Source organism: Aotus nancymaae, unplaced genomic scaffold (genome assembly GCF_030222135.1).
Source record: "Aotus nancymaae isolate 86718 unplaced genomic scaffold, 86718_ANA_hifiasm-v0.15.2.pri h1tg000012l, whole genome shotgun sequence".
Classification (NCBI taxonomy): Eukaryota; Metazoa; Chordata; class Mammalia; order Primates; family Aotidae; genus Aotus; species Aotus nancymaae.
The window spans coordinates 13,252,799-13,270,221 of NW_026988423.1; the positions used below are offsets into that span (position 1 = coordinate 13,252,799).

The 17,423-nt window shown below is 37.4% G+C and overlaps 1 protein-coding gene across 2 annotated transcripts in view; it reads right to left on the bottom strand.

The window, feature by feature from the left end:
* Positions 1-12,357, bottom strand: part of CUNH11orf65 (chromosome unknown C11orf65 homolog) — a 155,347-nt gene extending 142,990 nt beyond the window's left edge. Inside the window, exons 1-2 of one of the 2 annotated variants that reach the window (XM_012474587.2) lie at positions 12,299-12,357; positions 6,124-6,213 (exon numbers count right to left, since the gene is read on the bottom strand). In XM_012474587.2, coding sequence (XP_012330010.1) covers positions 6,124-6,204 — 81 coding nt within the window. In that variant the 5' untranslated portion in view covers positions 6,205-6,213; positions 12,299-12,357. Of the gene's footprint in view, positions 1-6,123; positions 6,214-12,262 lie in introns of both variants that reach the window. The other variant, XM_012474586.2, reaches the window with a different exon arrangement.
* Positions 12,358-17,423: the final 5,066 nt, after the last annotated feature.

Here is a 17,423-nt window from a genome sequence, read left to right on the forward strand (position 1 = left end):
CACACCAACCAAAAAGTGGAAACAACCCAAATGTGCATTAACAGATGAAATGATAAATACAATGTAGCTTACAGATATATAATGGAATATTATCCAGCCTTAGAAAGGAATGAAATTCTGATACATGCTATAAATTGGATGAACCTTGAAAATGTTATGTTGAATAAAAAAAACCAGCAACAAAAAGACAAATCCACTTAAATGAGCTACCTAAAACAGGAAAATTCACAGAGACACAAAGTAGAATAGAGATAATTGGGGTCTAGTAGCTAGGAGGTTTTCATTTAACAGGTACACGAGGTTTTGTTTGGGATGATGAAAAAGCTGTGGAAATGGATAGTGGTGACAGTTGCACAACACTGTGAACATACTTAATGTAACTGAGTTATACACCTAAATATGGTTAAACTGGTAAATTTTATGTTATGAACATTTTACCACAATAAAAGAGAGAACACTGGCTGTTTAAAATAATAATAATAATAATGTCTACTGTATTTAAAACAAAAGTGTTAAGTGAAATGTCGGGAAATAATAGGACAAAGGTGAAGGGGCTAAAGTGAGTTAACCTGCTACGAGATTGTTACATTGTTCTGAAAAGGCTAAAAGTACTAACATAGGTAGAGACTAATTAATCAAGGGCAAATAGTGTAACTTTGCCCTTTCTAGTTTAACCCTCTAAAAGAATATATAGCTGTTCTAGTCATCTATTATTGTGTAGCAAAGTACCTTAAAATTTAGTAGTGTAAAAACAACCACCATTTTATTATGCTCACAATTATGGGAATTCTGGTAGGAAATAGTACTGAAGTATTGTCTCAGCTCCACAATGACTGAGGCTTCAGCTGGGATGACCTGAACAGCAGAAATGGCTGGGATGGCTCAACTGGGGCCCAATGTCAGGGACCTCAATTCTAGCTGTCAAATAGGTCTCTTGGTTCTTTTCCTTATTACATTTGTTGGGGATGGAGTATCAAAAATGGGCTTTTCATTTATGTATCTGGTTAAGTGGGCTGAAATATCTGTTAAAACTGGGGAAGGTCAATCATCAATCTCTGTAGGCAACCTCTCCATGAGGCTAGCTTGGGATTTCCTTCAGCATGGCAGTTTCAGGACAATTATTCTTCTTACATGGTGGCTGTTCTCACTCAAGATGAACATTTCAGGACATACACATGGACACTGTAATGCTTTTTATGACCTAGACTAAGAGGTTCCAGAATGTCATGTCCTATCTATTGGTTTTAGTGGTAAAGCAAGTTACTAAAATAGCCTAGATGAAAGGGAAAATACTGCCATCTCCTGTGAATAGGAGAAATAGAAAACAACTCATGGCATCTTTAATCAATCAAAATAACTAAAAAATTAATAAAGAAAATAATGACAAACTAACAATATTTAATTACTACAAAGAAAGGGAAAGGGAGGGAGAAATACAGGAAAAACAGATCAGACAAGTAGAAAACAAACAGCAACGTGGTAGCCTTAAGCCCAATGAATACAGTAATCACAATAAATATAACTGGTCTAAACATGCTAATTAAAAGATAAAGATTACTTAGAATTATGCAAAATTAGACCTGCTATATTTTGTTTATAAGAGACACAATTTAAAGATAAGAACACAAAAAGCTGAAAAGTAAAGAACAGGAAAAGATGCCATGTAAAGATACCCACCAAAAGAACACTAGAGTAGCTATATCAATATAAAATAAAATGTTATTTCAGATAAGAAGTGTTGTAAAATATATGAAATATCTATTGCAGTGATCACATGGTTTTTATCCTTTATTAATGTGGTCTATCACATTTGTATATGGTGAACCACTTTGCATACAAAGGATAAATCTCACTTGATCATGGTGAATAATTCTTTTAATGTGCTGTTAAATTCAGTTTGCTAGTATTTTGTTGAAGATCCTATTCATCTATGTTCATTAGGGATATTAGCCTGTAATTTTATTATAACATCCTTGTCTGGCCTTGGTATCTAAGTTATGTTGGCTTTGTAAATGGGGTTAGAAGTATGCTCTCCTCTTCAATTTTTTGAAAGAGTTTGAAAATGGCAGATTATTATTTTTTCTTTAAATGTTTAGTAGAATTCAACAGTAAAGCCATCAGTGAATTCAACAGTGAAGCCATCCTGGACTTTCCTTTGATAGGAGGTTTTTTATTACTGATCCAACCTCCTTACTCATTATTGGTCTATTCACATTTTCTATTTCTTCATGATTTATTCTTGCGAGGTTATATATATCTAAGAATTTATCCATTTCTTCTAAGTTATCCTATTTATTGGCATATAACTGTTCATTGTAGTTTCTTATTTTCCTTTATATTTCTGTAGTATTAGTTGTAATGTCTCATCTTTCATTTGTGATTTTATTTGAGTCTTCTCTGTTGTTTTTTTTTTTTCACTTTTACATTTTTATTTATTTGTTTATTTTTAGAGATGTAGCCTCACTACACTGCCCAGGCTGGACTCAAACTCCTGGGCTCAAGTGATCCTACTGCCTCAGCCTCCAAAGTAGCTGGGACTACAGACATGCTACCACACCTGATTTTCTTTTTTATTAGTTAGTGTAGTTAAAGATTTGCCAATTTTGTTTATCTCTTCAAAAACCCAACTCTTAGTTTCTATTGTTTTTCTAGTTTTTATTTCAATTACTTCTGCTCTAATCTTTATTTTCTTCCTTCTGCTAACTTAGTTTGCTCTTCTGTTTCTAGTTCCTTGAAGTGTAACATTAGGTTGTTTGGGAGCTACCTTGTTTTGTCATGTAGGCATTTATTGCTATGAAATTCCCTTTTAGAATTGCCTTTGCTGCATCCCATAAGTTTTGGTATGTTGTGTCTCCATTTTTGTTTGTCTCACTATATTTCTTAATTTGTCTTTAAAGGTCACATATGACAAGCCCATAACTAACATCATACTCAATGGTGAAAAGTTGAAAGATTCTCCTCTAAGATCAAGAACAAGGATGCCCCTGCTTACCACCTGTATTCAGCATGGAACTGGAAGTCTCAGCCAGAGAAATTAGGAAAGAGAAAGAAATAAAAGATATACACATCAAAAAGGAAGATGTTAAATTGTCTTCTGTTTGCAGATGGCACGATCTTATATATAGAAGACCTTAAAGACTTTATCAGACCAGGCATGGTGGCTCACGCCTGTAATCCAAGCACTTTGGAGGCCAAGGTGGGTGGATCACCTGAGGTCAGGAGTTCAAGACCAGCCTGACCAACATGGTGAAACCCCGTCTTTGAAAAAAAAAAAATTAAAAAAAAAAAAAGACTTTATCAAAAAACTCTTAAAAATAATGAGCAAATTTAGTAAAGTTACAAACTCAACATACAAAAATCAGTGGTGTTTCTATACACTAAAAACAAACTATCCAAAAAGGAAATTAAGAAACAATCCCTTTTACCATACTTACCTCCCAAAAATATACTGAAGAGTAAATTTAACCAAGGATGCAAAAGACCTGTACACTAAAAACTATAAAATACTGATTTTAAAAAACATCAAATAAGACACAAATTAATGGAAAGCTATTCTGTGTTCATGGAATGGAAGAAGTAGTATTGTGAAAATGTCCATACCACCCAAAGCAATTTGCAGATTCAATGCAATCCCTATCAAAATACCAATGACACTTTTCACAGAAATAGAAAAAACAATTTTGAAATTCATATGGAGTGACAAAAGACCCCAAATAAGCAAAAACAAACAAAACAAAACAAAGCATGATACTACCTGATTTCAAAATCCCCTAAAAAGCTGTAATAATCAAAACAGTGTGATGCCAGCATATAACCATACACGTAGACCAATGGAACAGAATATAGAGTACAGAAATAAATCCACACACTTATGGTTGATTTTTGACAAAGATTCCAAGAGCACACAATGAATAAAGGACGGTCTCTTCAATAAATGATGCTGGGGAAATTGAATGTCCCCAAGTAGAAGAACGAAATTAAGACTCCAATCTTATACTATATACAAAAATTAACACAAAATAGATCATAGACTTAAATATAAGACCTGAAACTGTAAAACTACTGGAAGAAAATATGGAGGAAAAGCTTCATGACACTTATCTGGGCAATAATTTTTTGGATATAACCCCAGATACGGGCAACAAAAGCAAAAATAGGTAAACGGGATTATATTAAATTAAAAAGCTTCTACACAGACAAGAAAATAATCAACAGAATGAAGAGACAACCTACAGAATGGGAGAAAATATTTGCAAACCATATATTAGATATGGGGTTCATATCTAAAATACATAATGAACCCAACTTAGCAAGACTACCAGTAAATATCCACCTACTTGCAGCTCTTGCTCTGCAAAAGACTGAAGACAACTGGCACAGCTGTTCCATGTACAGACCTTCAATTAACCTCCTTGTCTTCAGTCCTTCTCCTTCCAGCTCTTTTAAATTGTTAACTCCAAATTCATATCCTCTCTAGGGTTCTAAAGGCAAACCAATTCCCTCACTGGAAACTGGAACCCCTATGAAATGTGTCTAGGCAAGTGTTTCTACAGTTTTTCCCACAGGATGCTATCATCTATTTTTGGTTTTCCAAAAATTAGATAAAATTTTTATCTGCTCATGAACCCCCCTTCTCTTTGTTATGGATTAACCTTCTATATTATATAGTGTCATTTCAATGAGGTTCTTGAGGGATAGAAGGTGAAAATATGTCCTCAGTCTACACACACACACACACACCCCACCCCTTTATTTACATGACTTCTCTACTGAGGGTCCCTTAAGGGCAAGGATGTATTGTGAAATGCCTAGCACAATGCCAGGAACACAACAGCTAGTCAAAGGTGTGTAGCTGGTTGGATGTGGAAGAAAACAGTTGCAAATGATAGAAAAGCGTAATCCTAGATGATAAGTATGTTGATCAAAACCAACTGAGTAAATTTTAAAAAAAGATTAGCTGGATACAATAGTGCTCAGCATAGGGTGAGCTACTTGGGAAGCTGAGGTGGGAGGATCGCTTGAGCTCAGGAGTTTGAAACCATCCTGGGCAAAATAGTGAGACCCTTGTATTTTTTAAAAATATATGTTATTTTAGTGTTAGAAATTATTCCTCAGCATAGCCTTTATGGCTTTGTTAAAGGCAAATAATGAAGCAACTTTACAAAATGTTATTAACTGATAGAAAGGTGGTCTTGTAAGCCATAAAACCTTTGTATCAGCATGTGCTAGAAACAGAGCCATAATACTTCACTTAAAATTACCAGGCACAGAGTATTGCTGCTATCAGAGAGAAAAGAGTGAGGTAATTTTAGCTCTTGACTCTCACCCAACCAGATAATTCAACTTGGAATATTCCTTACACCTGTAAGAACAGCTCTACCCTTATAAGAACACAAGTGACTATAACATTAACCCAGATTTAGTGTATTAATAAACTTTAAGCTCCTCAAGAATAAGTATTCAATAAATATTTAATGAGTGACTATATTCCTAACATCTGCTAACAATACTGGTTCCTCGGTCAAGAACTAAAATGTTTAGAGGTGAAAGGCAAATAATTTTATTAATGATACTTCATTGATAGCCATTATAAAAGTGCCTGCCCCAGATCAGGAACTCAATAAATATTTGTGCAGCTAATGAAATAATTGTAACTTTTTGAAACATTAAAAAGTCTGCTTTTTAAAGTGAAGAGTGGCACACAATTCTGCAAGTATACTAAAAGCTACTGAATTGGACACTTTATATAAAAAGTACTGAACTGGCCAAGGGTGGTAGCTCATGCCTGTAATCCTAGCACTTTGGGAGGCCAAGGAGGGTGGATCACCTGAAGTCAGGAGTTTTGGACCAGCCTGGTCAACATGGTGAAACCCTGTCTCTACTAAAATACAAAAATTAGCCAGGCATAGTGGTGTGCCTGTAATCCCAGGTACTTGGGAGGCTGAGGTGGGAGAATTGATTGAACATGAGAGGTGGAGGCTGCAGCGAGGTGAGACTGTGCTATTGCACTCCAGCCTTGGCAACAGAGCAAGACCCTGTCTCAAAAAAAAAAGTACTGAACTGTACATTTTAAATTTTATGACACAAAAATTATATCTCAATAAAACTTGTAAATAAACTTACAAGGAAACTTTTCCAGGCCTGCTGAATGACTCTGGCAGCTTTATCCTGCTTTGTAAATTCTAAGTCCTCTTTCCAAGGCATTTGAAATTCCTAAAAGAAAATGAGCAAAAAGGGTACACTTAATATAATTTTAATTTATTTTTAGTGACAGTCTTGCTCTGTCACCCAGGCTTAAGTGCAGTGGTGTGATCATAGCTCACTGCAGTCTCAAACTGCTGGGCTCAAGTGATCCTCTCACCTTAGCTTCCTAAATAGCCACTCTAGGCATGCACCACTACACCTGGCTTTCTTTTTTTACCTCTTTTTTGTAGAAATGGGGTCTTGCTATGTTGCCTAGGCTACTGTCAAACTCCTCCTGGCTTGGCCTCTCAAAGTGCTGGGATTACAGGCATGAGCCACCGCACTGAGCCTAAAATCATTTTATGTGCTCCATTATAAAACTGAGGCCAGGCACAGAGTCTCACGTCTGTAATCCCAGCACTTTGGGAGGCCGAGGCGGGCAGATCACGAGCTCAAGAGATCGAGACCATCCTGGCCAACACGGTGAAACCCCGTCTCTACTAAAAATGCAAAAAAAAATTAGCCGGGCGTGGTGGCACGCGCCTGTGGTCCCAGCTGCTTGGGAGGCTGAGGTGGAAGAATCGCTTGAACCCAGGAGGTGGAGGTTGCAGTGAGCCGAGACTGTGCCACTGCACTCCAGCCTGGTGACAGAGCAAGACTCCTTCTCAAAAAAAAAAAAAAAAAAAAAACCTACCACTAGAACCCAATGAAAATTAAATAGAGTTGTATAAATAAAACAATTAAAATAATATTTTATATTAAAGTAATAAAAATAAGAGACAAGAGTCTTTCTCTGTTGCCTTGGCTAGAATGCCATGGCAGAATCATAGGTCACTGCAGCCTTGAACTCTTAGGCTCAATCGATCCTCCTGCCTTACCCTCCTGAGTAGCTGGGACTACAGGCACATGCTACCATGCCTAGCTCATTTTTAAAATGTTTTGTAGAGACAGGTTCTTGCTATGTTGCCCAGGCTGGTCTTGAATTCCTGTACTCAAGTGATCCTCCTGCCTCTGCCTCTGAAAGTGCTGGGATTACATGTATGAGCCACTGTGCCCAGCTAAAGGTAGTCACCAATTATTGATGACTTAATATGTTCTTTGTTTTTTCCAATTCCAGCAACAACCTTAAATAGCAGATTTTACTAATATGCTTGTGTTAGAGATGAGGAGCCTAAGCTTCAAGGCCTAAGATCAAATAGTAAGCAATTAAGCCAGTTGTTGAATTCAAGTTTACCTTGAAAGTCGTTGACTTTTACATACACTGTCGCATGACTTCAAATAAACCTTTCTTAACATGCATAGAGACTGAGTTGCAACCACTAAAATTGTCCAGGTCCCTAATCTAAAATTAGACCTTATATGATCAAATATGAAAGGAAAAAAAGGTCATGCACTGAATACAGGGAGAAACATGGATTTTTACTTACTCTTAGAGTTATTAATACTTCACAGAATAATGTTACTAATGACACTGACAGTGGCAACATGGTTCTGAGATGCTTTATCATAGTTCAAAGTGAATAAATTTTGCTTAAAAGCTTAAATTCTGGGCTGCATACAGTGACTAATGCCTGTAATCCCATGGTTTTGGGAGGCCAAGGGAGGAGGATTGCTTGAGGCCAGGAGTTCAACACCAGCCTGGGCAATATAGTGAGACCCCCATCTCTACAACAACAACAACAAAAAGCTGGGCAGGGTGGCACACACTGTAGTCCCAGCTACTTGGGAGGCTGAAACAGGAGGATTGCTTGAGCCCAGGAGTTCAAAGCTGCAGTGGCTATGATCACACCCCTGTACTCCAGCCTGGGACACAGAATGAGACCCTGTCTCTCTCTAAAAATAATAAAAATTTATCTGAACTGGTGCATGTGAAATGCAAAACATCTAAGGCTTTACAAATCCCAAAGCCCTGACCTATTTAAACATAAAACACACATCTAATGTGTACATTATGTTTAGAAAGACAAAGGCTAAACAGAAAAACTGTCAAAAAGGATATGCCATTCATAAAAAAATGAAAGAAAAATGTATTTATATATTTTGCAGTTTGTCATTTTCCTTTTTGATGTTTAAAGTTATCCAGATGCTTAAAACTAAAGGTATTTTCTTCCTAATTTGGTAAATTGTTGTTTTTTAAATTGATATTTTTAAGAGTTGGGAGAAGGATGGAAAAAAACATGTCTTTTTTGCTTTCCCTACAAATAGCCTTTATAATACAGGAGGCATGGGGAAATAGGTTAAGTCTTTGGGCTCTGAAGTAAGATAGACCTGGGTTTAAATCTCAACAAATTCTACTTCATCTTTAGCTGTGTAATCTTGCGAAAGTTACTTAACTCACTCAAACTTCAAGTTACTCACCTGTAAAATAGAGGGACTCATCGTACCTAACTCACAGAATTGTGAAGATTAACTCAGATAACACAGGTAAAGCATTTAGTATAGTTTCTGACCCACCATAGCCACTCAATAAATCGTATCTATTACTATAATACAAACTACTTTCCAAAATAAAAACTATTCAAGTGCATTATTCCAATTAGAAAACTGAGGAAATATTTAAGTACAATTATTCTCTTAATTTAAAAATAACTATTAGCACAAATGAGAATAAGGAATGATATTTCAGGTCTAAAAGATTTGTTAATTTTTTGTTTAGACAGAGTTTTGCTCTGTCACCCAGGCTGGAGTACAGAGACATCATCTTGGCTCACTGCAACCTCTGCCTCCCAGGTTCAAGTGATTCTCATGTCTCAGCCTCCTGAGTAGCTGGGATTACAGGCGTGTGCCACCAAGCTTGGCTAATTTTTGTATTTTCAGTAGAGACAGTTTTACCCTGTTGGCCAGGCTGGTCTCAACAAACTCCTGGTCTCAAGCAATTCACCCGCCTTGGCCTCCCAAAGTGCTGGGATAACAGGCATGAGCCACCGTGCCCGGCCTGTTAATTTTGATGAAAGGATAGTACTTGAGAAATACTCTTGCTAGGCAGCAGGTGGAAATAGAGAGTATAATTTATCTGTATTTCAGGACACTTCAGGAAAAAAACGGTTTCCTTGCAAATATTGTGAGAATCAGTTTTAATAATTTTTAAGGACATTGTCACTATACTACTAAAAGAGACAAATGTAAAAGGTAGCTTTGCCATCTGAGATTTAGCATAACTTTAAAAAATCACACCACAAGTTCAGTTTTTAAATGTGAGAAAAAATAGAAAAATAATTATAATGAATTTTAAAATATAGTGGTCACCTTATTACTTTCATGTTTTCTTGTCCATGTTCTTTTTCACTGATCAACATACAGAATATAGTTATTTTGATCAGTTACAAATAACCGTAGAAACAGGACAATTAAAAAACAGCATTAGAGATATATGTAAATATTATTCCTTATTTAACAGCTCGTTACTGTTTGAAATCCAGTTATTCATAATACTGTCTAGATTTGTTTACTTTTAAAGTTATTATATAAATAATACAGAAATTCAAACAATACAGAACCATGGAGTAGAAAGTAAAACTTGCCCACCTCCATTTCTTCTAACCCACTTCTCTCTTCAATGGTTATGTGTTATAATTGTTACAGATCTTTTCTAATATATTTAAAATTTTAAAACATGTATATGTGTCTGTATATACAGACACACATACATACTAACACATATAGATTTGTTTGCATTAACATGATTGAACTACACATATTTTCTTTTTCTCTTAATAACCTATGGAGACTTTTCCATGTTAATACATATAGATCTTGCTCATTTTTTTCATAGTTGCACAGCATTTCTAAGACTGGATATGTCATTATTTACTTAATCTTTCCTCCATTGTTGGACAGATTGTTCCTTTTTTCTAATTCCAAAATGAATATTCTTATACATATATTTGTGTACATTTGTAACTTTTCTTTTTTTGAGACAAGGTCTTGCTCTGTTGCCCAGGCTGGAGTGCAGTGGCAGTATCTTGGCTCACTGCAACCTCTGCCTCCTGGGCATCTCAGCCACATGCCTGGCCAACTTTTGTATTTTTAGTAGAGATGAGGTTTTGCCATGTTGGCCAGGCTGCTCTTGAACTCCTGGCCTCAAGTGATCTGACCGCCTCGGCCTCCCAAAGTGTTGTTTTTTTTTTTCCACAATATGCATATAGTTCAGATATATACAATATAACTTCATAAAAAATAAAACAGTATGAATATTAAAACCTAACATAGTCAAAATGTCCCCAAAAATGGTTTCCAATTTATACCCATACACATTCTATGGGAATGCTTGATTCTAAATTTTAGAAAAGTAAAAAACTAAACATAAATTAGATATTAGGACTATAAGTCTTTTAATATTCTTTCCAAGAGAGAATGCCAAAAAAAATGTGTCATAAATGTCACCATTACATATTTATGAATACACAAAATATTGAGGAAATATATTCCAGCATTCAAAATTATCTAATTCAGAAATAAACAATGAAGTTCTACAATTTCATATTCAATTGTGTCAAATATCGGTTCCAAGGACAAGTAAATAGAGAGGGGAAAAAAAAGGAGATTTGGACAGATAGTCACTAGTGACACACAGGCACTGTTTCAGTGGAGTAAGCAGGGAAGGAAGCTTGGGTTGGGTTGAGGATGTGGGAAAGTTGAGACAGTAAGAAGGGTAGTAGTTCTTTGGAGTGCTATAAGGAAGCAGAAAACTGGGGTGCAGCTGCAGACTGAGAATGGATAAAGGTTTTTTTAAAAAAATGAGAGATTCTAAAGCATGTTAAAATGTACCATCCAGTAGTGAGGGAGAAATGAAAGTGAAGGAGAACTTAAAGAGGCAAAAAAGGGTAAGTTAAAGGGTAAAACCTTTGAATAGGTGTAAGAATACACCATCTGGAGTAGAAAGGAGAGTGGGACCGTTGCTAGCTTCAGATAAGAAATAAGATTGACTTTATGTGGTTATTACGATGCTTCAAATAAATTAACCAATGTGAAAACAGTTCATAAGTTTTAAGATACTAAAATGTACTATTAGGCCGGGCGCAGTGGCTCACGCCTGTAATCCTAGCCCTTTGGGAGGCCAGTGGTGGCGCACACCTATAGTCCCAGCTACTCGGGAGGCTGAGGCAGAAGAGTTGCTTGAACCCAAGAGGCGGAGGTTGCAGTGAGCTGAGATTCTGCCACTGCACTCCAGCCTGTGCAACAGAGCGAAACTCCATCTCAAAAACAAAAACAAACAAAAACATAAACAAAAAAACATAAAATGTACTATCAAACAACTCCTCAGGCAATGAAGTATTTTACTACATGTGCCACTTGCAGATTCTGTGATAACGATTTTGCAAGCTCATTATATCCCAAGTCAATAAAACTTTTTATTATAACAGATGATGTTTTCACTGGTCTATTTTTACTCTTCATGGAAAAAGGCCTACAAGATGTGTTTGGATGCTCGGTTTCACTTTAAAAGCAGCAATTTTTAATTTGCTGGGATTGGAACATGTATACTTCCTGTTTTGTTTCCTCTACTAAATTTATTGAATAAACAAATGATTCTTGTGGCCTTTGTAAGTTTCGTAATTTCCCTTTTCCTTTTTACCCGTAGTCCTTGATACTGAGGGCGGAAGAGGAAAAACAACTAGTAACCTATCCTTTAAAAACGCCTTTCCCTTTTCTGTCTCTCAAAAAATGAAAAGACGTAAACCACTTCCTGGGTGGAATGGGAAGGGGAAGGGGAAGAAATGAATAAAAATCTAAAGAACGTTAAAGTGTACTTCCCGGTCAGCGGGAAGGTGGACGGAATATTATCTTCGCGGAGGATTGGGGAGTGGGGATCTGTAAACGCGCGATATGAGCAGCAAGGGCCTGTCAATCATACCGACGCAACTTCACCGAGGCGAGGAAAGGAAGCTCTGAGGAACCGGCTCCTCCCAGGCAGGATTGTAAACTAGGTGGAGGCCTTGCTGCGGGGCTTTAGAGGAATGAAACGTCCTTAAGGGGGACGGATGGGACACGAATATCAAGGGTATGGGTTCTTTAGGGCCTTTAAAGAACCTTTCAAGGACGGCTCAAACCAGGGTAAAGGCTAGCGGAAGAGTAGTACCGGCTGAAAGCGGACAACACTATTCCCTTCTCCCGCCAGTTGCTGCTAACCCGGGCGCCGCTTGACTCCTAGGAAACGTCGCAGACGGAAATGACGTAACTCAGTCCGTTCTGTCCCGCCCCATTGCCCTCCTAGCCCCGCCTTCTAGGCCCCGCCTCTCCCCCTCGGCCTTTCCTTCACCTGCACCCTGTCCAAGTCCAGGGGATCCAGAACAGCCTATGAAGACTGCTGGATCAGTTAGAAGCCCGCCTTCGATTGTCCATAGCTTTGAGGCAAAGGATTTTGGAAGGGAAGCCAAAGTGATTATCTATGAAGTTGGGCTTAGTATATAATAAAGCCCAGTCACTTCAACCAAGAACCTTAAAGATATTGAGATAAATAATGAAATATTTTATATTTAATTGATTTTTTTAAACTTTTTTTTGAGATAGGATCTTGCTCTGTGGCCGAGGCTGGAGTGCAGTGATGCAATCTCGGCTCACTGCAGCCTGGAACTCCCCTGGCTCAGGTGATTTTCCCACATTAGCCTCCTGAGTAGCTGGGACCACAGGAATGCACCACCACGCCAGGCTAATTTTTCTGTTTTTTTTAATAGTGGGAACAGAGTTTCTCCATGTTGCCCAGGCTGGTCTCGAACTCCTGGGCTCAAGCGATCCACCTGCCTCGGCCTCCCAAAGTGCTGGGATTACAAACCTGGCCTATTTAATTAGTTTATTAATTTGAAAATAAGAAAACTGATCCTTCTAGCAATTTGGCAGGTCTCGCTCAAGGTCAAAGAATACGTGACTTGCAGTCCAATGTTATTTCTAAATGTAAGCTTTTTAGCTGGTAAAGCTAAACTGGTTTTAAGTGAAAACAGGTGACCTCTTGAATGAGTTTTCAAATGACCTTAAATGCAAGCACTGCTTATCTAAAGCAAGTCTGACTTACTTGAATTCTGAGTCTGACACTTTGGCAGTGCGTTAGTTGGTTATTGCAATGTAAAAAAATCTTGTTTAGAACTGCCCAGTTCTGCTACATTTCTCCTATGTTCATGCATGGAATATAATTAGTTTATAAGGAAGGTAAACTTTTAAGAGGGAAAAAAACACCTGAAGAAAAATTTTCCTATATAATGAAAACGTTTGTACAGAAAAAATTCTTGGTAGGTTAATTCAGTGACTCACTGAGCTTCCAGAGTTCTTTAAAATCATTATCGCAATCATAAACAAAGTGTGAGCTTTAGGCTTCAGTTCCTCTTCATGTAGTTATCTTGATGCAATCATACACAGTAGTTATGAACAATAAACTGTAAAAATATAGTCATGGAAATATTATCTGTATCTTAATTTTCAATCTAATAGAAACTAACTTAAAAAAAAAAAAACAAATTCAGACCACATGTGGTGGCTCACACCTGTAATCCCATCACTTTGGGAGGCTGAGGTAGTTAGATCAATTACCTGAGGTCAGGAGTTCGAGACCAGCCTGGCCACCATGGTGAAACTCCCATCTCTACTAAAAATACAAAAATTAGCCAGGCATGGTGCTGGGCGTGGTGTCGCACCTGCCTGTAGTCCCAGCTACTTAGGAGGCTGAGGCAGGAGAATCACTTGAACCTGGGAGGCAGAGGTTGCAGTGAGCCAAGATGGCACAATTGCACTCCAGCCTGGGCAACAGAGCGAGACTCCCTGTCAAAAAAAAAAATTGAATTAAAAACTACAATACTACACAACAATGTAAATGTGCTTAATGCCACTGAATTGTATAATTAAAAGTAGTTAGAATGATAAATGCATGTATATTTTACCACAATTTTAAAATTTCAAATTAAAAACTACAAAACTAAGCCAGTAAATAATTCAGAACAAAAATTCCTAAATGTACAGGATGAAATATAAAAATAAATTTAAGGTATATTGCTGTTTATATATAATGTTTATTAGATTAGATTGGTGCAAAAGTAATTGCAGTTTTTGCCATTATGTTTAATATTTAATGGCAAAAAACAATAACTTTTGCACCAACCTAATAAGATAAACTCTGCATATTTTTAATGTAGTGCTTATCTGAATTATTTTAAAAAGTATTTACATAGTCAGTATTGAGTACTTACGTTACCTCTAACCCAATCTAGAAAAATTAGGTAATTTCTACATAATAGGCTCCAACCTTTTCTTATTACTCTAACACACGTAAAAATTGTTTTCTTTCCTCTCTGCTTTGGCAGTAGAACAAACTCCAGCAATAGAGGACTCCAAGGCTGTTCCCTGGATGTGAGCATGGAATCTTTTATAATTGTGGAAAATATCTCATGTAGTAGAAAAACAATGTCACACATGAGGAGTGGGTGTGGAATTCTCCTTGCCTGCTACCTAGACAGAGCCAATTTATCAAGACAGGGGAATTGCAATAGAGAAAGAGTTTAATTTTTGCAGAGTCGGCTGTATGGGAGAACAGAGTTTTATTATTACTCAAATCAGTCTCCTTGAAATGTCAGGGATTGTGATTTTTATGGATAATTTGGTGGGTAGGGGATCAGAAAGTGGGGAGTTGCTTATTAGTTGGGTCAGAGATTAAATCATAGGGAGTCGAAGCTGTCCTCCTATGCTGACTCAGTTCCTGGATCAGGGTCACAAGACCAGATGAGCCAGTTTATTGACCTGAGTGATGCTAGTGGAATCATCAAGTGCAGGATCTGCAAAATATCTCAAGCACTGATTTTAGGTCTTACAATAGTGATGTTATCCCCAGGAGCAATCTGGGGAGGTTCAAAATCTGGCAGCCTCCAAATGCATAACTCCTAAACCGTAAGTTCTGTCTTGCAGCTAATTTGTTAGTCTTGCAAAGGCAGTCTAATCCCCAGGGATGAAGACGGCTTGTTTTGGGAAAAGGCTGTTATCATCTTTGTTTCAAAGTTAAACTGTAAACTAAGTTCCTTCCAAGGTTAGTTTGGCCTATGCCCAGGAATGAACAAGGACAGCTTGGAGGTTAGAAGCAAGATGGAGTTGGTTAGGTCAGATGTCTTTCACTGTAATGATTTTCTCATTTATAATTTTTGCAAAGGTGGTTTCAAGAAAGGATCTTGCTCTGTTGCCCAGGCTGGAGTGCAGTGTCATGATCATATAGCTCACTGTAATCTCGAACTCCTGGGCTCAAGCAGTCATCCCACCTCAGCCTCCCAAGTAGCTGGGACTACAGGTGTTCACCACCATGTCCAGCTAATTTTTAAATTTTTGTTGTTGAGTTGAGGATCTCATTATGTTGCCAGGGCTAGTCTTAAACTCCTGGGCTTAAGTGATCCTCCTGCCTTGGCTTCCCAAAGTGCTGAGGTGTGAGCCACTGTGACTGGCCTTTTCTTTTCTTCTGATGTTATTATAGATTTATGCCTCCTAGGGACTGAGCGGTGATTTTGGTTCATTTATTCATGAAGACGTAATAGAATCAAAACTACACCAATTCAGTTATAGAAATACCAGGGCTATAAGAGGTTACAACTTCTTTCTCTAAAAAAAAGGTATCTTTTTCAAATTTTTATTTAGCAAATTTATTTTATTTAAAAGGTATATATAGATAGATCCCATGATATAAAGTTCTAAACATAGATTTTAAAAGAGCATAATGGAAAATATAAATATCTATTTTCTTTTCCTATTTATATCTTTTGTGCATTTATTGTCTTTTCTAAGGTTGGCATTTTTCTATATTTTGCTATTCGATCCATACTTATAGTAAAAAAATTAAATATTATAGAAAGATATAAAGCAAAAAGTAAAAATTCCCTTCACTTTATTTTCTCCTCAGATATTGGTGAATCTCCTTCCAAACTTTCAACTACATAGAACATTTTTGTTTACAAGCCAGAAAGCCATTAACACTCTTTAAAGGCTGTGGCTGAATTGGCGAGATGAAGAATTATCTAGATTAAGGCTGCTGTCTCCCATTAGAATTTTTTTTTTTTTTTTGAGACGGAGTTTCCCTCTTGTTGCCCAGGCTGGAGTGCAATGGCCCAATCTTGGCTCACCGCAACCTCTGCCTCCTAGGTTCTAGCGATTCTCCTGCCTCAGCCTCCGGAGTAGCTGGGATTACAAGCATGTGCCACCACACCTGGCTAATTTTGTATTTTTAGTAGAGACGGAGTTTCTCCGTGTTGGTCAGGCTGCTCTCAAACTCCCGAACTCAAGTGATCTGCCCACCTCGGCCTCCCAAAGTGCTGGGATTACAGGCATGAGTCACTGTGCCTGGCCCCTATAGAATTTTTTGAGGGGCTCCACTTTTTTTTCTTAAGCACATCTTTCATGTTGCACTCCCTGAAGCTGCCTGGTTTATCTCAACTTGCTTTTAACTATTAGGCCTGTTTGACAGAAGCAATATGAATTTTAAAAATTTAAGATGTTTAAAATGCCATTAGCCATTAGCACCTGGGATTTGAGGCAGAAAGGTATGAGGCAGGCAACCTTTCTTTCCATAAACCCAGTTTTGACAAGCCTCAAACACTACATACAATATTTAAGACACAGATTCATTAGGTAAGGTCTCAGGACAGCTTGCCCTTTATTTAATACTTGTGCACTTGTGGTTTTGCACAATGGATGAGTATTAGAGTTTACCTTAGATACTGGGCATTGATTAGACTGTGCTGAAATTTGGTTTTGCTTAGTTAAAAAATTCTGTTTATTGTTCTTCAGCAAGAATAGATATGACCATTTTAAAAAGTTACATTGTTTGCCAGATTAAGTAAATATTTCAGTTAGTAGAGTACATGTTTTTATTTTCATTTTTTGAGAGAGTCTCACTCTGTTGTCCAGGCTGGAGTGCAGTGGTGCGATCTCGGCTCATTGCAACCTCCGTCTCCCAGGTTCAAGTGATTCTCCTGCCTCAATCTCCCAAGTAGCTGGGATTACAGGTATATGCCACCATGCCCAGTTAATTTTTGTATTTTTAGTAGAATTGGGATTTCACCATGTTGGTCAGCCTGGACTCAAACTCCTGACCTCAAGTGATCCTCCCACCTTGGCCTCTCAAAGTGGGATTACAGGTGTGAGCCACTGTGCCTGGCCAGGCACATTTTTTTTTTTCTTTTCTTCTTTTTTTTTTTTTAATTTAGTTTTGATTTTCAGAGTACGTATTTTTAAATTGGAAATGCAGATAGCTCTTGTTTTAGAGCATCGCTTTACTGAAC